This window comes from Somniosus microcephalus, chromosome 2 (assembly GCF_052327205.1).
Source record: "Somniosus microcephalus isolate GS21.2 chromosome 2, FLI_Smic_1.0, whole genome shotgun sequence".
Lineage (NCBI taxonomy): Eukaryota > Metazoa > Chordata > Chondrichthyes > Squaliformes > Somniosidae > Somniosus > Somniosus microcephalus.
The window spans coordinates 119,328,964-119,355,200 of NC_140988.1; the positions used below are offsets into that span (position 1 = coordinate 119,328,964).

At 42.1% G+C, this 26,237-nt stretch overlaps 2 protein-coding genes across 2 annotated transcripts; both read left to right on the top strand.

The window, feature by feature from the left end:
- The first annotated feature begins 1,142 nt into the window (after positions 1 to 1,142).
- hmx1 (H6 family homeobox 1) lies at positions 1,143 to 5,645 on the top strand. Its single transcript, XM_085962170.1, has 2 exons — positions 1,143 to 1,894; positions 2,988 to 5,645. Exons 1-2 carry the CDS (start codon positions 1,591 to 1,593, stop codon positions 3,596 to 3,598), a joined length of 915 nt encoding a protein of 304 aa, XP_085818296.1. The 5' UTR covers positions 1,143 to 1,590; the 3' UTR covers positions 3,599 to 5,645.
- A 13,975-nt stretch (positions 5,646 to 19,620) lies between these two features.
- hmx4 (H6 family homeobox 4) lies at positions 19,621 to 23,986 on the top strand. Its single transcript, XM_085962177.1, has 2 exons — positions 19,621 to 20,022; positions 20,423 to 23,986. Exons 1-2 carry the CDS (start codon positions 19,815 to 19,817, stop codon positions 20,962 to 20,964), a joined length of 750 nt encoding a protein of 249 aa, XP_085818303.1. The 5' UTR covers positions 19,621 to 19,814; the 3' UTR covers positions 20,965 to 23,986.
- The last annotated feature ends 2,251 nt before the right edge of the window (positions 23,987 to 26,237 follow it).

Genomic DNA, 26,237 nt, shown 5'->3' on the forward strand with positions numbered 1-26,237 from the left:
TCCACACTTAACCAAGTGTTTCGTACAGTAGATATTATGCAAATTGTGACAGTCAAGTCAAAGGTACAATAAACACAAACATTCAAAGACAAGTTACCCTAACCAATATTGTGATTTGTTGCAATCATATTTCCACATTGCTTTTTCTTTGAAATGGTGTTGTTTCTTTTAATAAGCAACATATCAGCGGTATCATTACCAGTTACGATTTAATACCATTTATACTTTTTTGTTGTTGTTTAATGTTTTAATAGGAGCCACTCACCTATAAAAAGAGTTCATGCCTGGTTCTGGAAATCAGCTCAATATATTGAATTGTAATGAACCTGGATGAATACAAAAAAGAACACAAGGGCGCCGAGTTAAGCTGACATTTGCAGTAACTGGTCGTCCTCTGAACCGAGCATGATCAGGCTTAAAACTACAAGACAACAATGAGAGAGTGTTTAAAACCGATTACGAGATGAAATGCACAGTAAGAGGCGACTTTATAGTAAATGTACAGTCAAGTTCAATTCACTTTATGCAAGGATGGGCAATTATCCCTCAGTAAATTCTGCACATGTTTTAAATTGGATGGCGCTGCTGAACAGGCAATGTGGTCACGCTTCATTCAACACTTTCTTTTGCGGCACATCGACTCCGGGAGAATGAAAGACCTTTATTTTCGCCGCCAGGCAAAGCGCAAAATCACGTTTAATTTTACTGGAATAATAAATGAAGATTTCGAATAGATAACGTAAACTAATATTAAATCAAAAGCAACAATTATTAACCGACTCGGCAAATGAATGATCATTTTGGAAATTCTGTCCAGTATTGGTCCACAAACAACATTAAATCCACTGACAGCGTAAATCAGTCAATAGGCAAACAGAAGATCTTACTTTTCGTCTTAGCACAGAATGATAAAGTTTGCAATGGGCACAAAACAAAGTACCGAAGCCGGCAAAATGCACCTCAGAAAGCATTCAGCGTTCTGGCAATAACTACAGTAGACCATTTTGGGGGGACTAACGGGAAGTGAATTCCCAGTGTCAGCCAATAGGAAATTGTGTATCAGGTTTGCAGAAGCTCCCCCTCGCTCTTTCTCTCACTGTGTGGAATGCGAGACCTAGATCCGGATTCTGATTTGTGATTTGTTCCCTAATTGACCTAAATAAAGCCACTGACTGACAAGCCCATGTAGCCGCGGGCACACTGTACGAAACAGAACAGTGAACTCATTGCAAGCAATTCTCCTATTTTCTTGAGTAATCCCATTTGCCATTGTACCCGTCCAATCCGCGGTATACTCTTTGCATGTTAAGCATTTAACTCGCCTGACATTTTAATTTCATCATTGCCATTCCCCCTGCCCCCCCCCCCGTATCCTCACTGACTGGCGCCGAGTGGACGATGTGTTCGTGCTTATGTTTTTCGGAGGGGGAGAGCCGTTTGGTACGCTTTTGCTTTTAGGTACCGATTGCTATGATCGCTCGGAGAATCGGCCTCTCACCAGAGGAAAACTCGGTCTGTTATTTAACCGGAAAGTCCGTTGCCTGGGGTTGAGCAGATATACTCGCACCTTCATTCACCGATAAGGATACCATGCCGGACAAAGTGACGGAAGCTCAGAGCCCGCCGCCTGCCAAGGTTTCTTCGTTTTTTATAGAGAATCTACTAAGAAATAACGGAAAAGGAAAGCAGACGGACAGAAAGGAGGAGACCGCGGAGCAGTTTGCTCCTAGATCAAGCCGTTTCCACAACGGAACTGCCGGCAACCATTGCAACCAGGTCTGCTGTCAGATCTCCAGTCTGGGCTTCTGTGCACAGACCTATCCACTCAGGGAAAGTACGTTACAGTGGTACACGCGAGCACAGCCCAGCTGTCCGGGATGTCCCAGTCCAGACAGTAAGTTCATCTTCTTATTGCTGCGATTATTCACAGCCCGGCACCCGCAGTCAGTCGCCGAGACCCCCGTCCCCTCCGCCAACGCCTTGTTTTCGATCCTCTGTTCGCCGAGTCCTGAAATAAATGGCGAGGCTTTAGGTTTCTGCTGTTAGCTTCTCGCTTTCTTCCGATGTCAGTGTTGTAAACAACACGGCGCGGCTCCCGAGCAGTCAAATGTCCCGCGGCTGAGAAGCTAATTGCATCGTGAAACCTTTACATCTATACTTAGTTGTAACACACCTACCAGAAGATATTATGGGATGATATGAACCCCGACTCTCATTCCTGTCAGTTTCCGCTCTGTCTAATTGACGATCACGGTTAATCAAATAAAACATAGCGAAGAAGTGCAGACCAATTCTCCGCACCAATTCCTTTTTTTTAATGACCCGGCCTACGAGAATGAATTACTGACGTTTTGCGATTTAAAAATCAAAAGCGCGGCAGTATGTCTAAAATAATATACTATGCAGCAAGCAGTGCAAGTATCGCCCATTTATACAAGTAATTAGCACCAATAGTCACGGTTTAAAAGTGGCTTGAAATCCGTACGAATTTGCTGCGGGGAAACCGCCACAATTGAGGAAAGCTGCTCCCGCGGAAGAGCTTTCTGTGCTCTGTGTTTTCTTTCTGTGTTTGTGTCTTTCGGTTGCCCCCGTGTCTTTGAATGTACGGTGCTCCGTTGAGGGCCTGAATCCGCAGTTGCCTTCACTGTTACAAAACTGCAAATCACTTACAAAAAACAATTTGTTAACTTAAAACAAAACTGTTAATTTCTTGATTTTATGAACTGCTGTCAAGGAATAATGATTGAAATAGATGTGCTTGTGTGGATTTATCCGAACGTGCTTAAAACCCAAATGATACCAGAGTCATGCTTTCGCAATTAGAAATAGTAAAGGTCCGTGAGACTAGGTTCAGCAACACACAGTACTAGACAGTAACAGTACTAACAGCCTTTACTGCGGAGCTCCCTTTGTTTAATATAATCGTCTCAACCTGTGAACTAACCCGGGAGCTGACCTGTAACTGCCATTTCTATTTGCGTCCACAGGTCCGAAACGCGGAAGCCCCAGTTCCGAGGAAGAACAGTGTTTGTCTGTCACAGCCAGTGATCTGGACTCCCCGCCAGTTTCGGACAAAGGAGACAGCCACAAGGAGCTCTGCAGCCAAGAGGGGGACGAGCTACGGGAGGGGAAGAGGTCAGAGGCGGAGAGCAACGAGGCTGCGAAAAGCCAGACGGACTCTGACCAGAAATCCGGCCGCAAAAAGAAAACGCGCACCGTGTTCAGCAGGAGTCAGGTTTTCCAGCTCGAGTCCACATTTGACATGAAACGCTACCTGAGCAGCTCCGAGAGGGCGGGCCTGGCCGCTTCCCTTCACCTGACCGAGACCCAGGTCAAAATCTGGTTTCAAAATCGTAGAAACAAATGGAAAAGGCAATTGGCCGCAGAGTTGGAAGCGGTTAACCTTTCTCACAGTGCACAGAGGATTGTCAGAGTGCCGATTTTATATCACGAAAACTCACCACCTGGCGCCTTAAGCTTCAGTCTACCGCAAGTTTCCCCTCCTCTGGTTAGTTTCTCCAGCTCTGTAAATTACCCTCTTACAACATTCCCTTCTTCTATGCCTTTCCTCAGGTCACAGATGAGTGGACTTGTCTAAATATGACCTTCGATCAGAAGATCCTACATTAAAGGTGAAAGTAACTGTCCTACGATACAAAAAGAACATTAAGCAAAAGACTTTCGGCCCACTCCAACTCTTTCGTTTTGCCTCTAACACTTTTAGTTGGTACAAATGTGCAATAATTTACTTTGAGGTGCTGTGGCTGCAGAACCGAACAGGAAATGTGTGCGTTTTAACACCCAAATAAATGAATACACAATGAGAATGATGGTTCCCGCGTCCACTGCTCCGATGGCATAATGTTCCACCTTGCCCATGGACTACAACATAAAAAAAACTTTATAGGTAATTTCTATAAAGTCTCATTTGCTTACTCAATATATTGCTGTGTTAAAACATTAGATTTTTTTTACTCATAGGTCTTGTTCGGATGAAAATGAGAGGACTGCAGAGCAAGTTCAAAGTGCTCGATGGGATTTTATTACTTATTGTAAGCATTAGTTACTGGGAGCGCTCCTTCTTGATTTTATTCTTTTAACTCTTTCTAGTTAACCACATTTACATTATTAGAGTATACAATGACTGCAATAAACCCTGGTTAAATCCTACAATACCCAAGCAATCCTGTGTTTGAGTCAAAGCATCATTCATCATCTCATATCGTTTGATTTATATCGACCCATTTATGGCTTGGGTTGTTACAGAACTATCGGAAATCTCCAATACTGATACGCTTTTGGTGTTTATTGTTCTTCATGTTATTTTGCATTGTACTTTATATTTAACACTTTACATATATGATCGCACATTTTCGGTGAATTCCGCGTGAGTTATGACCTCGACAACAAGACATGATAAACAGTTCTCCTCATGCGATGCAATAAAGATAAAGAAAATTACTTTGTAGCTATACAAGTTGTTAAAAGTGCGTCTTACAAACCAATGCTGAGCTTCAACTATGCAACATTCTTATGTTTAGTACAGTATCCCGGAAACTGTACTTTGCACTAAAGTTCGAAGATAACGTTATACGCATTTGCCAAATCATTTATTTGGAATTGTATATTCTCAGTAAGGCGACAGATACACTGCTATACATTGAAGCATAGAAGGGGATACTTTCACGAAAACAAAAATAGCCTCAGTCCTAGTCATGATTTTTCTGTTTCCGGTTTTATTGTGAAAATTAAAATTGTCGTAAGGTGAGACTTTTTATACAGAATGCATGGTTGATATTAAGAAATATAAATACTGTTAATAAAATAGAACTGACCTATGACATTAAAAGCTATACTTAACCAACTCCTATTGTTTTATAGCTTCCCTTAGATTCTGTTCCACGGTCCTCTCAATAAATCTGGTTCAATGATTCACACTCAACTACTTGGCAAAACCGAACCATCTTCGATTTTCTGAAAGCTCTTGAGTCTAATCGTTCAGTTTTTCTCGTTTGCAATTTCCAAACGTTGCTATACCAGAATTTATGCGTTGCCATGAGACTTCTGAAATAAACGTATGAAGTAAACGATCGCCCGTTTAGTTTGCACACTGCCCAGGTTGACAGTCAAAGAATTCCCCATGTGTTTCGGCAAACGTCGATCACTGCTCATCAATACACCTCATTAATGAACTGACTTCATTCTATGCATCTGAAGGCATCAATGTGCCATTAGCTGCGGCTTTAATTGCGCTGCCTATGATGCCTGCAACGTTTTAAAAATTGTGAGATCGACATTGTCTGCATTTCAAAAGATCTCCTATGGCGATGAATTTATTGTTAGAATAAGATTGGAAAAAATGCAAAAAGGCGTCTAAATTTAACATTTGTGGCAATTAAAAACATTCCAGGAAAGCGAAGCAGAGGGCGATGATTTGTGTATGACTGACACGATTTTTCAACAATGAAGTTATTCTGACAAAATTATACCTCAAAGCCTGTAAAAGGTCCACTGCTCCAGTGGCTGATTGTGGTATTCCAATGAATTGGAGCTTAGGCATATAAGGAAGAGTGGTAATGTTTTGTAAACCATGCCTATGCTTCACATATACAACAAGGTAACACTAACTAGAATTCAAGTCATTAAACCCGTTATGAGATTTTGTAAAATAAATGGTGTATACCAGTCAGAGCATACTAATCAACATTTGCTCCATTTGAATTTTATATTAATTGACCCTTGTGCGAACCGACTACAAACTATAGTATTCTATCTGTACTTATAAATTGTTCAGATTATTGTCTCAGACATGGAAGTGTTAAATTGCGTCGTTTGACTGTGCGCCATATATACTTCGCAGACTTGATGTAAATAGAGCTGTGCTGATTACACAGACGGAGGAGGCACCGAATGGCATTTTTTTTCTGGGCTCGCGGATTGCTGACTTGCAGTTTTGAACGTTTTGAACACAATACATTGCAAAGCAGTGAACTGAAAGGTTCACTGATTTCTGACATAAAATGAACTCAGTCCAGAAGGGACCCAGAACACAACAGTAGAGCGACATACTGGGTAACATGCAACCAGAACCCATCATTTCACAGAATTCATCCTTGCGAACCAGCTTCAGATTCATAATCATCAGTTCGGTGATATTATTAGCAAAGAAATGATATAAGGAGAAGGCAAAATACCGTCAGTGCTGTAAATGAAAACAGAAAATAGCCTCTGTGGAGAGAACAGGCATGCTTAACACTGGGCTATGGGCCCTTTCTCATGGGCTAAAACATAAGAGGTAGCGAGGCATATTAGTATAGTCAGTAAAAAAAGGATATATATATATATATGAATAGTGAGTGGAATGGTGTCATAGATCATTAAAGATACAAAGATTGTGTAAATACTAAGGAAGTGGAAGGTCTGGGGAAATAGCAGAATGGGAATAATATATTTGCTATTCTACAAAGATGAAATTAAATATTTATTACTCCGCCATTTCGGATTTTCATTTAACTGCTATCAAGCAAATATATAGCTGCATGGCATTTAAACTGAAAATAATTACTGTGCAGCAGTTGGTCTGATGCTGTCTTGTTTAAAGCCATAATGATGTAAAGGTTTTCCATTCGATTCAGATCTCATCTCTAAAATTCCAAACGTTAAACATATACAAGCCCGATGACTTGGCCTCCAATTTGTAAGAATGTGCACAAAATAACGATTTCACTAACTAGGTGCTACTGTACATATACAGATCAAAGACATGCAGGTCACTAGAACACGGATTTGGTGTGAGACTTCACTGGGTGAGCCCGGGTAACGCGAACTGAGCGGAATCTATAAATTAGAAACTTGTATTTGCAATGACCTAGAGCTGTATATAAAAAATCAACCTTCACGGTTTGAAATCCATACAAGACACTTGCTCTGCACAACTGTTTTAAATCTGGTTTATATAAACGAGGTTCTTCTGAAAATATTGATTTACAGAATGTGCTCAGACATTTTGTTAGGCTGGCAGCGGAGTAATCGAGAATTACCTTATTATTCATCGCTGTACGGTTAGCCATTTAACTAATACAAGAACGTGGTATTAAATACGTTGCACAATTAGATACCCGTGATAACAGTTAGGTTTGGCACTGAAATAAATAAAATGATGTGAATTTACGCAGTGTTATGGCCCAAGCATTCGAAAGCTGGTAATTTTACTTGCTTTTGAGTTCAACTACTATCGGAATCCTCATGTATACAGCTATGCGCACTGTAAACATAAAGGACAAATAACATGCATATTTGAGCATCTTATTGTTTCCCCTAGCTCACGTGGTTAAAAACTCAAGTGGAGTGGATGGTAGGAGATTTAATAATGGACGTTAAAAGAATAAAAACGTATTTTAACCATCACTAAACCATATATAATATCAGTAACTCCTATTATTGTTGACGATTCGACCCGGAGATGACTCAATGGGGGAAAAATTCAGTATCCTCCCGTTTGGGGCGCCATTATCAGCTGTGCGCAAAGTTTAGCGCCTGCTGCTAATTATCGCCTCCGATGGCAAACTTGGCTTTTATCGCCCCTGGAGGTGATCGGAGCGTTAAATCAGGCGCTTCACACCTGTCTTAAGGCGCAAAGGCTGAGGAGCGAGGCGCTACCTCAGAGCGCTGGCGGAGCTCATGTGATGTCAGTCAGCAATGGAACACAGGCACACTGGCGCCGGCCAGTTCTTAAAGGGGAGTTCTTCCGAAAGGTCATCGACCTGAAACGTTAACTCTGTTTCTCCCTTCACAGATGCTGTTTGACCTGCTGAGTTTCTCTAGCATTTTTTGTTTTTATCTTAAAGGGCAGGGTTGATTTTGCTCTCCATCCACATCCTGCTTATTGCAGCCTTGAATCTCGGCCTGGAGAGACCTTTACATCAAATCTGCTTTGAAAGAACAATGGAGAGACCCAGGGAAAGAGCTCAGAGTGCAGCCCCCACAATCTCTTCTAAATCGAGACAAGGAAGGGCAAATCAAAATGAACCTGCAAAGTACTGCTCAGTTCCCAAAACTCCTTCACACAGCATTGAATCTCTCCAGAAGTCTCTCTCTCTCAGAATGCGTGGTGCAAAAATGCCACCAACCAAAAAAAGGCAGGAAGGGTCGCCTTTAACTAGCACTCCCCCAGTCCCTTCCTGACTGCAAAACACTCCCCTCAACCTGTCGTTGCTAGCGGCAGGTGGTAAGGCAGGGGGCGCCACTCAATATCCAGTCCGGGGTGCTACTGGGGCATTGTGCACTCGACTGATGTCACGATCTGCCGGCGCAGGAGATCGTGGTAGTAGTGTTTAGTGCTGCCGCAAAATGTCTAGTTAATTTCACGAGTGGCGCAAACATCGCCGCGCCCAGGCACTAGTTGCTTTGTGTCCCATTAGCGCCCTCTTAAGGCGCTAACGGGAGGTGCAAACCAACTGAATTTTCCCCCCAATAAGTATATGAGGGTATTGCAACTATCTGAATTGCTGGGTAACCATTGCCCTAGGAGAAGGAGTAAGCGAATCGGAGGAATATTGGCAATGCATTTTTACTTTTCTGGGAAAAGCAATAAAGTACCCTTAAAATTTATGATATGAAGAGAAACATAGAAACATAGAAGATAGGAGCAGGAGTAGGCCATTTGGCTGCTCGAGCCTGCTCCGCCATTCAATGTGATCATGGCTGATCATCCAAATTCAGTACTCGGTCCCTGCTTTCTCCCCATACCCCTTGATCCCTTTAGCCTTAAGAAATATATCCAACTCCTTCTTGAAAATATTTAATGAATTGGCCTCTACTGCCTTCTGTGGTGGAGAATTCCACAGGTTCACCACTCACTGGGTGAAGAAATTCCTCCTCATTTCTGTCCTAAATGGCATACCCTTTATCCTTAGACTGTGACCCCTGGTTCTGGACTCCCCGACCATCGGGAACATCCTTCCTGCATCTATTTTGTCCAGTCCTGTCAGAATTTTATAAGTTTCAATGAGATCCCCTCTCATTCTTCTAAACTCCAGCGAGTACAAGCCCAATCAACCCAATCTCTCCTCATACATCATTCCTGCCATCCCAGATATCAGCCTGGTGAATCTTCGCTGAATTCCTTCCATGGCAAGAACATCCTTCCTCAGATAAGACGACCAAAACTGCACACAATACTCAAGATGTGGTCTCACCAAGGCCCTGTACAACTGCAGCAAGACATCCTTGTTCCTGTACTCAAAGCCTCTCGCTACAAAGGCCAAAATACCATTTGCCTCCTTAACCGCCTGCTGCACCTGCATGCTTACCTTCAGCGACTGGTGCACAAGGACACCCAGGTCTCGTTGCACTTCCCCTTCTCCCAATCTATTGCCATTCAGATAATAGTCTGCCTTCCTGTTTTTGCCACCAAAGTGGATAACCTCACATTTATCCATGTTATATTGCATCTGCTATGCTTCTGCCCAATCACCCAACCTGTCCAAATCATCCTGGAGTTTCTCGGCATCCTCCTCACAGCACACACGCTCACCCAGCTTTGTGTCATCTGCAAATTTGGAGATATTACATCTAGTTCCCTCATCTAGATCATAATATATATTGTGAATAGCTGGGGTCCAAGGAACGATCCCTGCGGTACCCCACTAGTCACTGCCTGCCACTCGGAAAAAGACCCGTTTATTCCAACACTTTGCTTTCTGTCTGCCAACCAGTTTTCTAACCAATTCAATACCTTGCCCCCAATCCCATGTGCTTTAACTTTACACGCTAACCTCTTCTGCAGGACCTTATCAAAAGCCTTCTGAAAGTCCAAATATACCACATCCACTGGTTCTCCCTTATCTATTTTACCAGTTACATCCTTAAAAAATTCCAGTAGATTAGTCAAGCACGATTTACCTCTTGTAAATCCATGTTGACTTTGTCCGATCCTGTCACTGTTTTCCAAGTGCTCAGCTATTACATCCTTCATTATGGACTCTAGCGTTTTCCCCACTACCGATGTCAGGCTTACTGGTCTGTAATTCCCCGTTTTCTCCCTACCACCTTTTTTGAATAGTGGGGTAACATTAGCTACCCTCCAATCCATGGGTACTGTTCCAGATTCCATCGAATGTTGGAAGATGATCAGCAATGCATCAACTATTTCTAGGGCCACTTCCTTACGTACCCTAGGATGTAGATTATCAGGCTCTGGGGATTTATCGGCCTTCAGTCCCATCAATTTCCTTAACACCATTTCCTTACAAATACTGATTTCTTTAAGTTCCTCCCTTTCATCAGACCCTATGTTCCCCGACATCTCTGGGAGGTTATTTGTGTCCTCCTTTGTGAAGACAGAACCAAAATATGTATTTAATTGGTCTGCCATTTCTTTGTTACCCATTATAAATTCCCCTGATTCTGACTGCAAGGGACCTACGTTTGACTTCACCAATCCTTTTCTCTTCACATATCTATAAAAGCTTTTACAGTCAGTTTTTATGTTCCCTGAAAGCTTACTCTCATATTCTATTTTCCCCCTCTTAATTAATCCCTTTGTCCTCCTTTGTTGAATCCTAAACTGCTCCCAATCTTCTGGTTTACTGCTTTTTCTGGCCAATTTATATGTCCTCTCCTTGGATATTATGCTAGCCCTAATTTTCCTTGTTAGCCACGGTTGATTCACCATTTTTGTTTTATTTTTATGCCATACTGGGATGAACAATTTCTGTAGTTCATCCATGCAGTCTTTGAATACTTGCCATTGCCTATCCACCATCAACCCTTTGAGTGACATTCCCCAATCAATCCTACCCAACTCGCACCTCAGACCATCATAGTTTCCTTTATTTAAATTCAGGACCCTAGTCTCTGAGTCAACTACTTCATTCTCCATCTTAATGAAGAATTCTATCATATTATGATCGCTCCGACCCAAGGGGCCTCGTACAACAAGATTGCAAATTAATTCTTTCTCCTTACATAATACCCAGTCTAAGATGGCCCGATCTCTGGTTGGTTCCTCGACACATTGGTCCAGGAAACCATCCCGTAAACATTCCAGGAATTCCTCCTCCACAGTATTGTTACTAATTTGGTTAGCCCAATCTATATGTAGATTAAAGTCACCCATGATGACTGCTGTGCCCTTATTGCACGCTTCTCTAATTTCCCTTTTAGTGCCGTCCCCAAACTCCACATTACTGTTTGGAGGTCTATATACCACTAACGTTTTCTGCCCCTTGGTATTTCTCAGTTCTACCCATACAGATTCCACATCATCAGAGCTTATATCCTTCCCTACAATTGTGTTAATCCCTTCTTTAACCAGCAATGCTACCCCACCTCCCTTTCCTTTTTGCCTATCTTTCCTGAATATTGAATACCCCTGGATGTTGAGTTTCCAGCCTTGGCCACCCTGGAGGCATGTTTCTGTAATCCCAATCAAATCATATTTGTTTACCTCTATTTGTGCAGCTAATTCATCCACCTTATTCCGAATGCTCCTTGCATTAAGACACAAAGGCCTAGAAATTGGGTTTTGGCTTAGCCAGGGCTTTAGCGCCGGAAGTTAGTGCCGGCGCTAAGTCCCCTGCGCGCGCCAAAAATTCAGTGGCGCCGCGCCCAAACGGCTGCCGGCGCTACTGAAGGGTCTTTGCGGCGGTACATCGGCGCTAACTGCCGTTTCGCGCCGCAATTCCGGCGCTGCGGCACCCGATGCGGTGCGGCAGGCTGGGGATGTGCAGGCCTCCTCCTCCCGTTAAGGAGGAGCTGCCTGCACCCGGCCGCGGCCCGCGCAAATCAGCTTAAAAATGAGCCCGGCACCTCGGACAAGTGCCGGGCTTGCATCTGTTCCGGGGGGGGGGGGGGAGAAGTCCGGGGAGGGAGCTGCGGGCAGGCGGCCGGCGGGAAAGTGGCCGGCCGCCGCGGGGCCTTTAATGCGCCGGCGCAAACTGGAGTAAGGCACCTCTGCCAGAACGTTGCTTGCGGCTGCCACGGGCGAGGCGGCCGCAACTCAATTTCGGAGTTCGGGCGGGTTACCACGGCAACCGGGATGCTGCGCACACCGATGACGTCATCGGTGCCGGCGCAGCGCTACCGGTGCAACGCCGATTTAGGGCCCCAGGGAATTTTTAAACTGGCCATAACTCTGGCGCTAGTCCCTCTAGCGCCTCAAAAGCGGCGCTAAGGCTAGTGAATTTCTAGGCCAAAGTCTTCAGGCTTGCTTTTTAACGCTCTTAGACCTATTAGAATTATTATTTACTGTGGCCATGTTTGATTTAAACCGTTGATTTCTCTGACTGCCACTTTTGTTTTTCTCCTTCCTATCTTTTGCTTTTATCCTTGTTTCCCTTTCCTCTGTCCCCCTGTTCAGGTTCCCAACCCCCTGCCATTTTAGTTTAAACCCTCCCCCAGAGCACTAGCAAACACTCCCCCTAGGACATCGGTCCCGGCCCTGCCCAGGTGCAAACCGTCCGGTTTGAACTGGTCCCACCTCCCCCAGAACCAGTTCCAATGTCCCAGGAATTTGAATCCCTCCCCCCTGCACCATTCCTCTAGCCACGTATTCATCTGAAATATCCTTCTATTTCTACTCTGACTAGCACGTGGCACTGGTAGCAATCCTGAGATTACTACCTTTGGGGTCCTATTTTTTAATTTACCTCCTAACTCCCTATATTCAGCTTTTAGGACCTCATCCCATTTTTTACCTATATCGTTAGTGCCTACATGCACCACGACAACTGGCTGTTCACCCTCCCCTTCCAAAATGTTCTGCAGCCACTCTGAGACATCCTTGACCCTTGCACCAGGGAGGCAACACACCATCCTGGAGTCTCATTTGCGGCCGCAGAAATGCCTATCTATTCCCCTTACAATAGAATTCCCTATTACTATAGCTCTCCCGCTCTTTTTCCTCCCGTCCTGTGCAGCAGAGCCACCCCTGGTGCCAGGAAGTTGGCTGCTGCTGTCTTCCTCTGCTAAGCCATCCCCCCCATCAGTATCCAAAGCAGTATATCTGTTTGAGAGGGGGATGTCCACAGGGGACCCCTGCACTACCTGCCTGCGCCTACTACTCTGTCTGTTGGTCACCCCTTCCCTTTCTGCCTGTCCAAGCTTTGGCTGCGGTATGACCAACTGCTCAAACGTGTTATCCACGAATTTCTCAGCATCGCGAATGGTCCAGTATGAATCCAATCACAGCTCCAGCGCCGCAATGCGGTCTGCCAGTAGCTGCAGCTGGATACACTTCCCGCACACATGGTTGTCAGGGACAGAGAGAGATGTTATCTGCCATATGTTTATATACATAAAAAGAAGAGCTGATTGATAGACTTGATACAGATCCTCGGCACTGGGGAAGTGTTGATGCTGACCTTTCAAGGGACAACTCCTTTGTTTCCAATACTTGCTGCTCGGTGTCTCCGGCAATTGTTATTTTTAACTAATACAAAAGCAAAATACTGCAGATGCTGGAAATCTGAAATAAAAACAAAAAGTGCTGGAAATACTCAGGTCAGGCAGCATCTGTGGAGAGAGAAACAGAGTTAACGTTTCAGGTCATGACCCTTCGTCAGAACGCAGTTATTTTTAACTAGATATTTTAGAGCATCCTGCTGTAACTTTTCAGCCTTTTGTGTCAGCCTTGGCTCTCACATCTAAGTCAGAAGGTTGTAGGTTTAAGCCCCACTCCACAGACTTGAACACAAAATCTATGCTGACACTTCAGTACAGTGCTGAGGGAGTGCTGCACTGTTTCAGGTGTGGTCTTTTGGATGAGATGTTAAACCGAGGCCCGTCTGCCCTCTCAGGTGGACGTATAAGATCCCATGGCACTATTAAGAGCAGGGGAAGCCTCCTGGTGTCTTGGCATAAATTTTTCCCTGAACCACCCCCACTAAAACAGATTATCTGGGCATTATCTCATTGCTGTTTGTGGGACCGTGCTGTGTGCAAATTGGCTGCCGCATTTCTCTACAAAACAACAGTGACTACACTTCAAAAATTGTTTAATTGCTTGGGACGTACCGAGTTCGTGAAAGACGTTCTATAAATTGAAATGATTTATTTCTCTAAGTACATCGAAGAGCATTCTGTATTTGTCGATTGATATTGATATTTGCTAAAATATGATTTCCCCTCCCTCCTGTTTGGGTCTAAGGCAGTTTCATTGTACATGTGCATCGTGTTTGTGTGGGAAAGGTTCTTTTCATGGTAAACTGGTATCCTGCTTAATGCACTTGCCCCAACAGTATTGTCTTGGAACTGGTAAATGGAGGGGTGTCGTTTTATTGTTCGGGAACATATTTGATTGTGCTGAAGGAACATGGTGCATTTAAGGCGAAGCTGATGCATTTAAGGGGAAGCTAGATAAGTACATGAGGAAGAAAGGAATAGGAGGATATGCTGGTAGGGTGAGATAAGATGGGGGGACGCTGGCTTGGAGTATAAACACAAGATTAGTCCAGTTTAGGCAATGGCTAGTTTCTGAGCTGTACATTATTTGTCGTATGTAATGGCCCTCTTTGGCTTGATGTGTCAGAAATCTCATTATTAGTAAAAAAAATTACAGCGATTCTGGCATTTTTCTTCACTGTATCAATATAATGGTCAGACGCATTAAATACAAGGCCAAGAGATGTAGCAAATGAGTTCAAAAGCACTGTCAGGCTGATTTCATTGTAATAACCCTGGAAATAGCCTGTCCAGGGAAAACAAATGTATAACAAAACTTGACTTTCCTATTTCACGACACAAGAATGGGAGATTTTAATTAGTCCTCAAAACCTATCTCTTTAAAATACGAGGATTAACGGAACGGCCTAGCGGTTTATGGAGACTTTTGGGCTAAATAGCAAGTCTGCACAGCGATTCAGTTTTTCTTACAGTACTTTCGACATACAATATTTATGAAGCATTGCATTGCGCTAGTTTGAAACTGTAATACCCGCTGTTTGTAAGAACAGAGCAGGATTTCCTATCTTTCACTCAACAGGAGATGTACAAATAGTGGCCTTATGCGCAAACAATTACAGTAAAACACTAGAACGAATAGGCAGAATATAGAATGAAAATCAACGCTAATGCTGCAAAACCAATCATTTCGATCCTACTTAAGAGCGCTTATTAAACGCACTTGAGATTTCCATTGCATTACTTTTACTTTGAACTAGCAAAATGGAGCACCACAGTTACAACATCGGAGAGAAGCAAAAATCTATTTAGTGATGTATATCGTTCGGGCTATATGAACATGTTTTTCAACAGTTATTTTCTGAAGATTTACACAAATTCTGTTGATAACTGTTGATGACTGCCAGATTTTGATGTTGCATTGTAGCAGGCATTACAGTAAGAATCGTATACTGTCCTGTCCTCAGCCCGGTTCATAATGACTTAAGTGCTCTCCAGGCAGAGGCATGTTCACACACTTGCCGCAAATGTGAAACTAGGACTAGTTGATACGCGCGAGTTAAATAATTGCTTTTTCGCACGAATAGGGACGAATAAGCATCATCATCTATCAGATGCCATTTGTCCCAGTGCAGCCAGTCTCCCAGTGGACGCGAGTCAACTGTACACAACTCCTAATTTGCTAATCTCGGGTCAGAAATGCTAGGTTTTGAAGTGCTCAAATTGATCACGTCACTTAAAGGGAGGACAATGGAGATGTACTTTATAACTGTGAGAAAAAGATTGAACAACTCATCCAGATTTTTACGGTTCCAGGATTAACTATAGAGAGGCATTACAACCGCAGAATATGTGGCAGTTAATTGATGGCCCAATGACAAAAGCGTAGATAGAATCCTACAACATCAACTGGTATTATTTTTAACTGAAGTTTATCATCCATCCGAAAGCAATCTGTTTATATGATACATCAACAACAACCACTTGCATTTATATAGCGTCTTTAACGTAGTAAAACGTCCTATGGCGCCTCACAGGGGGTAATCAGATAGAAATTGACACGAGCCAAGGAATGAGATATTAGGCAGGTAAGAAAATGCTTGATCAAAGAGGTAGGTGTTAAGGGCAGACTTAAAGGAGGAGAGAGAGAAGTGGAGAAGTTAGGGAGGGAGTTCGGGCCTCAACGGATGTATGTACGGCTAACAAGAGGCCGAAGTTGGAAGCTATGACTTTCTAACTCAATTAATAATGTAGTCAGAGGGTTGTAGGGCTGGATGAGGTTACAGAGATAGGGAGGGACAAGGCCATAGGAACATCGGAACAGGAGTAGGCCATTTAGCCCCTTGACCTATTCCGCCTTTCAATGAGATCATGATTAGTTTATGACCTAACTCCATATACTCGCCTTTGCCCCAAATCCCTTAATACCTTTGGTTAACAAAAATCTATCAATCTCATTTAAAATTAAGAATTAACCTAGCATCAACTGCCATTTGCGGGAGAGAGTTCCAAACTTCTACCCGTTGTGTGTAGAAGTGTTTCCTAACTTCACTCCTGATAGGGAGGGGTGAGGCAATGGAAAGATTTGAACAGGAGGATGAGAATTTTAAAATAGAGGCCATTGTTGTGTTGGCTAGCTTTACGAAAACATTGGAGCGTTAGACATGTAGGCAAGACTTTCTGCTGCTTAGTATTTGAACAAATGAGCTTACTTAACATGGGAATTTGTAATGACTGTGAGAATAAAGCTTTCCTCCTGGAGTTACTCATATTTTTGAAGACTTTAACGCTTCATTTTCCCGTGACTGGTATACACATTTATTTTGAATTACACTTTAGGGTTCTTGGGCATGATGTAATTGCAAACCATTCAAACAAAATAAAGCTTATGGCGGTCAGCATAAAGTCACTGGCAGTCCCCCGTGTCCGCGGGATTTCACCATTAATCAACCAAATGAAGCAACATGTGCACAGTGACATCACACACAAATCAGACCTGACCAATGACAACCCTAGAACACGATAAACCCTTTATGACGTCACAGACAAGCGCTCGTGACATCATTACTCTAGAAAGAGCTTTTAACAGGAAACTCGGTATAAATTTTATCAACATTTTAAAAATTAAAAATAGGTTAGGCAAATTTAGTCTCCACAATATTAAATTGCTGTATCCAATAGCAGTCTCCTCCTACCCACCTAGTTTTAAAATGGGGAATTTAAAAACGTATTCTTCAATTCATACATCTTGGGGAACTGTATGGTTAGACACTGGAAATTCACCTCAGGAAGCTGGGTTCAAATCCAACCCAGACTGATGGTTTGACCGTCTTCTCTGTTGGCTTAGAGTGTCCTCTGTTAAACGAGTTTGAGCAATTTCAATCTGGGCGTTACTCCACATTACTTATACTTGAGCTAGGTGTGTTTGACGCTTACACTGAGTGTCTGAAATAGAAAGTGTTCCATTCCTAGCACTAACATCTCTCACCTTAATGAACGCAAAGAATTGCAATTTAAAATTAAAAAAGAACAAATAGCGTACCTTGAGGTCAAGTGAAATATTGCAATGGCGCTATTAACTAAATACTAGACGGAATATTCTAATGTGTAGTTTGGGCGCTCCCTAGTTTGATTGAATTTAGCAAATGGTGATAAAATAGATACATTGCAGCCCACGTTTACATTGATAATAGACACATCTGGAAAAAGCTTAAAATCATAATTAAAAAAAACTGGTAATTTGAATAGAAAACCACAATATAATCAATGGCTTAAAGATTTGTTTCCCAGTTGTTGGAGTGGCTAGCATGTTAAAGGAATGATGTCCAATTCTGATGTGCATCTGCAAACTTTTATTTCAATTGTTGTGAACTAAGCAACAGCTCAATTAGTACAGTTACCATTTCCCACATTTGAGTAATGTATGTGGAGAAAGTTACTCATGTTCTACGTATTCCACTCAACTTCTGTCAATTGTATGTTTAAATATTTTTGAACTGGAGATCTATGGACATTCTAAAGTGCCAAGTAATGCTTGAAATAAATTAGATTCCAGTATTAAACCTGCTAAAACACAAATATTAAACTTCAGTTTAATTATTTTAAAAAGCATTATATAACTTGGGGATAGCCACCGGAAACTATACTGGCACAGTGAAAAACAATGATAGAAAAATAATGGCTTTAATGAAGTCAGTGCGAATCCTCGCACTATGCTTCGGTATTTGAGAACAATGCCTGGGATGCTTAAACTGTGAAAAAAGTTAATGATCCACAGTATGCGTAGAATTTGCCTTTACCATTGTGATCGAACCCAAACCTATGACAATTCACCTGACCATCGAGCTGAAAACTTGAATGGACCTTGGAAGACGCTGTCGGTGGTGAAAATAAACGGAGCATTATTAGTAGCACGGGAGCTGAAGTGGGAAGTCACCCATCCTGCGCACCACAAGGGCATGCCGTCCATGCAAGACTTTACCAGAGACTATTCTTTTATTCAAGAGGAATGATAAAGCACGGCAAGCATGAGGGGACAATGGGGAGCATTAGTGATGAAGCTGTCGAAATCTTAGCCAATACTTCACTGCAGCATAACACGGAGTAGTATCCTAAAGCAAAGCAGAACACAGTCTGTGCATATAAAGGAGATCTAATTCTTCTGATTACACACATACATACATACATATATTATATACATGTAGCCGAAGCAAGGTGATTTCTGTGATTATAAGATACCAGCAGTCCCTGGAAGAAATCTGGCATTTAAATAGCACATGGTTCCAGTCCTGAAATCCTTTTTGGTCCAAGTTCTGCGTCCAGCAGCTTGAATACTCCCAACGGCGTGTTTGCAGACAGTGGTTTCCGTGGTGCACCAGTTGTCAGAGAGCAGAGGATTGGAGCTTGTGTTGGATGCAGTGACACTCGGAGCGTGCAGACACATTGTAGGCGCTTTCCTTATCTAAATCTTCACTGCAGCGAATCGCGAAAAACAAAATAATGAAGAGCCAACATAACGGTTGAACCCGGTCTGTTGCAGTCTACATCAATAAGAAGGATAACATTTCCGGTGAGAAGCCTGTAGGCCGAGACCATGGTGGAGGTGGTTATTGACCAGTTACAACTGTGTAAAAAATGGCAACCTCCAAATATTATGGACATTATTAATTGAGTTAAAAAGTCATATCGTATAATTACTTGTCTGTTTCTTGTTCCGAGCCACTTGCTCCTCTCTCCGCTGCAGTAAAATCAGATGATAGAATAAGTTGAGGGGAGGGTAGAGCTGATAGTCTATTACTTTTGAATGCCATAGGCCAAAGTTGACAATATAGGTGCAAAATAACAAAAATTAAAAGCAGACTCAAGCTGCAAGAATTAAAAGCTGAAACCGGATAAGAGTGCAGCAAGTTCCCCGCACCTGATGGCCGAAGCACACAGCCAGCCACAGCTATATTGTGAATTTAGACATTTCTGCATTTCTGGATTGTCGAGTGATGGCGATGTCGCTGGCAGACAATTGTTCGGCGTTGGCAGCTCTTAAGCCATATATTAATGTGAATAAAAAAAAGACTCTATTTATATTAATGTGCTTTGAGAATTGTACTCTGTCAAGCAGCGGACGCACTAAAGTGCAAGTCACCGCACTGCCGAGTGGAGCAGCCGCCTCCCAGCGGCACAGCCCGCCTCCTTCCTCCCATTGGATCAGTCCGGCTGCTTACATCTCGGCCAATGAAAGTGCCCAGGAGCCGCCATCTTCCCGCTGAGTGAATAACTTTGGGTGAAATGAGCGAGTGCGGCTCTGACCGGGCAGGAATGCTGCTGGCGGGACGGAGATCATCGCAGAAACCTTCAGGACAATTCAGTGACACGATTACCGATCACGCTGCATCAACTGGGGCCGCTCACATCGGGGAATGATGAACAAGGAAGAGAGCCTTCAGTGTCAGCCGCTGTCGCTGAAATTTACCATAGATAGTATTCTGAAACCCAGTCCAAAATGCAAAGAGCCTAAACACGACCGTGCAAAACAGCAAGTCATATCTACGTCAGAATTAAAAACGCGGAATGAAGCCACAAGAACGGACATTAGGCTCGCGAAGGACTACAGGAAAACAATTCAAGGTACTGTAAGCGTTAGACAGAGGCAGCATCGGTGTTGTAGCTTCCGCGGGAATGCTGTTATCTTCTCATTCTAGCCGCTGTTTGTCACGCTCTGGCTGTTAACTAATGCACGCATTTACATGAAGAGTTGCAGGAGTTTAATTCAATTGAAAATTCTAATCTCACCCATTGATACGGCATTGTTTTTGGTGGCGGGTTAGGAATGCCCAAGCTGAAGGTTATTCTTTGCATGAAAGGTTTTAGCTCAAGAGACTCGCTGCTCAGTTACCCGGTTCTACGAGCAATGTTTTCACGGTCTATATATTCAGTAATTATCCTATAATGTACCGTACATAAGATTGCAATGCTTATACAATAATAGCACAAGAGAAAACTGACTTTGCTGGGTTTTGTGATGCAGAGACAATGAACGCTGGTTATCTCACAACCTCTTCACTCGAATTCACCATGGACGCAAAACATTCAGTAAAAAGCCCGGAATCTCGCGGATCGCTAGAAACGGCGGATCACAGCGACGATTCTGCCAAAGTTAAACACAACAAGAAAACCAAAATACTGGCAAAAAAGAAGACGCGCACGATATTTTCTAAAAGCCAGATCTTCCAGCTCGAGTCGACGTTTGACATGAAGAGATATCTGAGCAGCGCCGAGCGTGCTTGCCTGGCGAACTCCCTGCAACTCACTGAAACCCAGGTCAAAATCTGGTTCCAGAACCGCAGAAATAAACTGAAAAGGCAGCTGTCCGCGGAACTGGAGGTCACAAACGCGACCGAACCTGCCCCCAAGATAGTCCAGATGCCAGCAATGTACAAAGAGAGCAGTTTTCTGCGCAGATGTTTGCTGCCAGTGTCTTTCCCCGTTCTCTACCCGGGGAGCAGCACGCCTTATCTCTGCTTCCCCGATGCCAGCAAATATCTCCATGTCCTGGATGGGGACCTATAATCGCTTAAAGCAGTGCATAACTGTATCAGAGGAACTTTTAGTGGTCGTTTAGTCACTGTTTATATTGTTTAACAGGGAAAAAATATATGGTATGTAATTTGTTAAAGACCTCCCTTTTATTTTCTCTTCACCCTTCACTGCCTTTTTCCTATTTAATTTTTATCTCTATATTTCCACGCGTCGCCCTTTTAAATGTATATTTACCTGATCAGCTTCAAAACTTCCAAATTCTGGATGGGGATTTATGTTTCAGTAAGCAACTTATGATTTTTTTTAATCACTGAATTAATTCAGTCACTGTAAGGTGTTTTGTAGGACACGTGATTTGCTTAAAAAGGCAATACCCAGTTTAAGTGCAATCTTTATTTGTGTTCTTATTTTTTTTACACACGTGGGGGTACTGTGGATATACGCGGTAGAGCTGATGGATTAATAGTACACATACCTTTCAGATCTTAATTCAAAATCACTGTTTCCACCATTGTCTAGGGCCCAACCAGAGTCGTATTTTTACTCGAAGAGGCCGATTTGACCTTGCATTACGTAAACAACGCGCCGCTGACTCTTAATGTTCTATCTAGGTTATGTTAAGAATAAAGCAAACGCACGACCTAAATTGGATGCTCGACCTAAGATAAACTCACGGCCTTTTTCTCTTCTGCGATCTCCGGTCTTTTCGTCATCTCGTCTCTTATATCTCACAACTTTCTGCCCATCTGCTTTTCTCTCCATATCGATTTTATCTTCACTCGCGTTTCTCACGTCACATATGTCATTTGCTCCTTTTATATGTCAACTTCAACAAAATGCCCCAGATCATTTAATCGACGGCGTTTGACAATAGCCTAATTTAGTATTTATGCACTTTTTTCTCGCAAATTTGGTGGAAAAGGTATTAGATAACGAGCTGATTTTTCCCGAGGCACCCTTTAAACACACACCAACGCCCACACGCGCAATATGCTAAATTCCAAAGGAAGGCCTTCTTTTAAAAAGCATCTTCTTCGGACCATGGCACTTACATCTCGTTTGTTTTGACTGCATTGACCGTTATCAATTAATTTACAGTCTGGTATTTATCCAGCTTTCACTGCGTGGAGTCGATTAGATCACTGATAATCCGATTTCCTTGCTCGGATTGTTTGTAAATATTGTGCAACATCGGTTTCAAGGATACAACCTAATACCACGTCATATCTATACATTATATGGTACTGGTTTGATATTAAATGTGAACGTTAAAATTAAAATGCAGTTTATTGCTCAGCCAGATGCTTGCACCTTGGAGATTGCCAATATGCAGCCCCACAGCTGAATTTAAAGGGATTATGCCACATTACGTCTCATAGGCAATCGCGAGATAAATCCACACTGAAATTTATTCACGCTTCAGGTACCACCCGGCTGGAATTGCCAGCTTCATTAAGCAGTGTTTGTTGTTAATTTAAAGATGAAATTGCTATAAATTCAGGAATAAAAAGTTTCATGGACATCAGTTATAACATTAATTGTTTCAAATTTACACAAACTCGATTTTATTAAAGTGGGACAGTTATCTGATATTTATTTGACAGAAGTGTAGAAATACCGAGCAGGCGAGCTGGGCGGTGCGCGGAATCCAATTTGCAAGAACGGTACATATAACGTTTAATATTGATGTTATATGCTGCACTTTACACCAGTTTACACAAGGCCTGCCTAGAATATTTGGGTTACGTGTGGCCAGAATTTACCCAGACTCGTCGAGCATGATTACACGTTCCCATCGTTTAAATAAACCTGCTTTTAAGAATGCACTCCCAACATATCTCAGTCGTCTCTTAAGTACGATTTACGTACACAGACGAAATGGATTTGATGGACGAGAAAGATATCGTTCCGCTTTCACTAATAAAGCAGTAGCTCCCTGACAAGTACTGGATAAATCCAGGCTGGAGTAATTGTTAGCTTTATCCGTGTTACCAACTCTTAAATGTTCAAAAATGTTCAAATGTGCACCTCAGCTCCGTGCTGTTTGTTGTAATGCCTGAGATTAATGAGTGTTTTCATTTTAACCCGTTCAGCCAGAAGACCTGATAGTTAGAATTCCACTACAAGTTTAAAAGGTACATTCAGTTATTTTGAATTACAGATACAGCTACATTTGACAGAGTGGGTATGTTTGCGAGCACTATAGACAAAACCATTCAGTAATTGCATTTATTTCCTAATATTTCCCCTCCTTATGTTCTCTGTTTCTTAAAAAAAGACAACACCGGCTAGGTTGCAGACCTGGGCCGTTATGTCCCGCTAACCGGTGTTGTTTTTGATACCCGCTCAATTCAGTGACCAGAATATTTATCGTGGCCACTTTTCAATATTGCCATTCTGTAAAACCGTTCTTTACTCAATGGAGGGACAACTTTTCCTAACTAGCTTTTGCGGATCTTTCGCAAAATGTAGAAATTTTCAACGAAATGGCGGAACCTTGGTTAATTTAAATGTTGAGAACAATGAGAGATTTTTCACATGTACATAACTCAGAGTCTAGGAGTGTTAATGGCTAGAAACTCTGGCCAAACATTCGCAACGCCCTGTTTACAATCAGCTGGGGCTCCAATTATAGCAATCGTTAAGTAACTTTGTGTACGAGCACGTTTTACCACTTTGGAAAAAAATGTTCTCTAGAGTGAAGTAAAAAACACACAGCACACAAACATGATGCCACAATAACGCAGAATCACAATCCAGATCACATAAATTGCAATGTATTTGTTTGTTTATCGTAACCGGTTTCTATTGCTATACTTGAACATCTTTTTTTACAAGAAAGCCACTTATATTCAGGGTTTACTTATTCTAATCACTCACGCTTCTACTGCGCATAATCTTGTTATTGTCCAAAATTAGATGCTTAAACTATATGATAGGTTCAGGTATACTCTCGGCATGTATGTGTATGTATTTTAGAGACAGCTAACGCAGTTGTTATACAGTACTGTTACTATTTTGATATTAAAGGACCCTTAACGTTTCGAATCCTAATGAATTATCAATGTTAAGCAGTCCTTTTCTAAAATTAATAAAATCTAAGCCGCAGCCCGTGGAAGAAACCACCAGGTTTCAGTCTGATAACCGTCTCAGCACTGAGCTGCGTCTGTTCTGGTTTTGTCTTCTGAAGGCAAAGTGGTAAACATCACAGTAAACTACTTAGTGGATTAAAGTTTTTATTTCATTGTTACAAACTGGTTGATTTCTACACCAAACTTGTGAAAAGCCGAGGAAAGATGCCGAGCACAGAAATATGAATTGAAACCATGATTGAAAAGTAGTAACGGCAATTATTTGAGGACATAATTCAGACTTCCAGTTGTCTAGTTTATTGTGCGTTTCAGACGCACAATGCGCCGACGAATGTTACCGCACACAGATGTTTTTAAATATTTCACATTACAATAAATCAAACTGTTTCCGCGCAGAAGTTGTTTTAGCCCCGGGATATAATCGACAGCTGATTTCCATAATCACCAGCGAAATAGGATATTTGAGCAAGTATTCCGATACAATCGCTGCAGTATGAATAACTGCTGCTCCGGGTGCAGGGTGTGTATGTATGGGGTGTGGGGGAGAGGGGGCTGTTAATATATACACACAGCACCATATATCTTATGACTTATATCAAGTACAACTCACATATATGTGTAGTGGCAGAAATCAGTAGTTTTATTTCACGAATAAAACTTTTCCATTGATTTTGGGATTGAGGGGATTTAAAAAAAACAGATAATGAATGCACCGTGCAATACAGAATCGAACGAGGTCCCATTAGTAGTAATGTTAGACCAAAGCTGCAATACGTACAACGATTGCAACACAATATTTGCTAACAGGGGTTCTTGGCCACATAAATATATTCCAATATACCAGTCGTAGTATAAACTCGCATTGAACACGTAGGGTGCCAATATTAAAGCAAATAAACAAAAACAAGGAACGCGGTGACTGCACCATGTGATATCACATTGGAATAAATAACCTCTGGCCTTTAATGTCACAACAGAGAATGGTGGCCTCTGAGATACTCATTGAACTGACTGGTAGAATGAGGAGCAGCAAATGATTAAAACTGGGAGGAATGGGCCAACAAAACTGACTGCAGTTCTTTGCTGGACATTAAGTATTATCCTTCAAATTTCATAAATAAATCATTATACAAACAACTTCAATTCTTGAAAACAACATTGCCTGGGCCATTTGTATTGAGCGATGACTTATAAACTGACGAATACTCAATACAACACATTTATTTATAGGAAGTAATGGAACGTGTTTCTAAATGTCAGCATTATTGATAAAATAAAACATGTAAAATGTTTGCGCCAGAAGATCACAACCTTTTATTTTTCACTAAACGCTATGCAATTCTTTCTCCCTTTTCTAAATAACGGCACACCCGCACATATTTGAAGGTTCAATCGCCGTTTCTAAATGCTACATTATGCAGCAGGAACATATCTGAGCGCAATCCCGGTATGAGACCTTGCCTTCGACACTAAAGGAACGAAGCAGTTCAAGAACCAAGGGACATTAATAATGCAGGGCACTGTTTCCTCACAATATTTGCCATTTATCGGTTTTCCTTGTTGCATAAAACGATAATGAACTGTATTTTGAAATGTAGACGGATAACAGCGTAACTTTATACCGCCAGTTTTTGACATACACAGTCTATCTCGACGTTGTTTGAAATACACACCATGCAAATATATAAAATATAGTTTCTCAGAGTGTAGAATGTACTTCAGTTATATTTATAATGAGTTAATGTGTAATCCAGTTTCACAAATCAGTGTGAAAAATTGTTTATTTCTCAACTAGAAATAACCAACAGGTGTGAATGTTTTATGCCGCGTTATTTAAAGTGCCTACTCGTTTTAGCGCATTCATTTTAAGTCTTATATAATCATAGTCGGCCAGAAGTAATTGTGGTAATGTGTAATGAAAGCAACTGAAGGTGGACTTATATGATCGAAGTGGTAAGAAGGGACTTTACAGGGCTGATTTGGCTCCAACATGTCATGTCTGGTGATGAGAAATTGGAACTCAGTATATTTCCTGTGGTAGACTCAGTAATCGGACCTCTTAGCTAGGAGATTGCCATGCTCCAGTTCCTGCTGACTGACCAGCCAGCCTGATCGTTGGTGGAACCTAAAAGGATAGGCTGGTCATTAACCTGAAAATTCTCCCTATTTATCTCCACGTATAGGGTGCTCCGAGTTTCCCAGCAGCGGGAA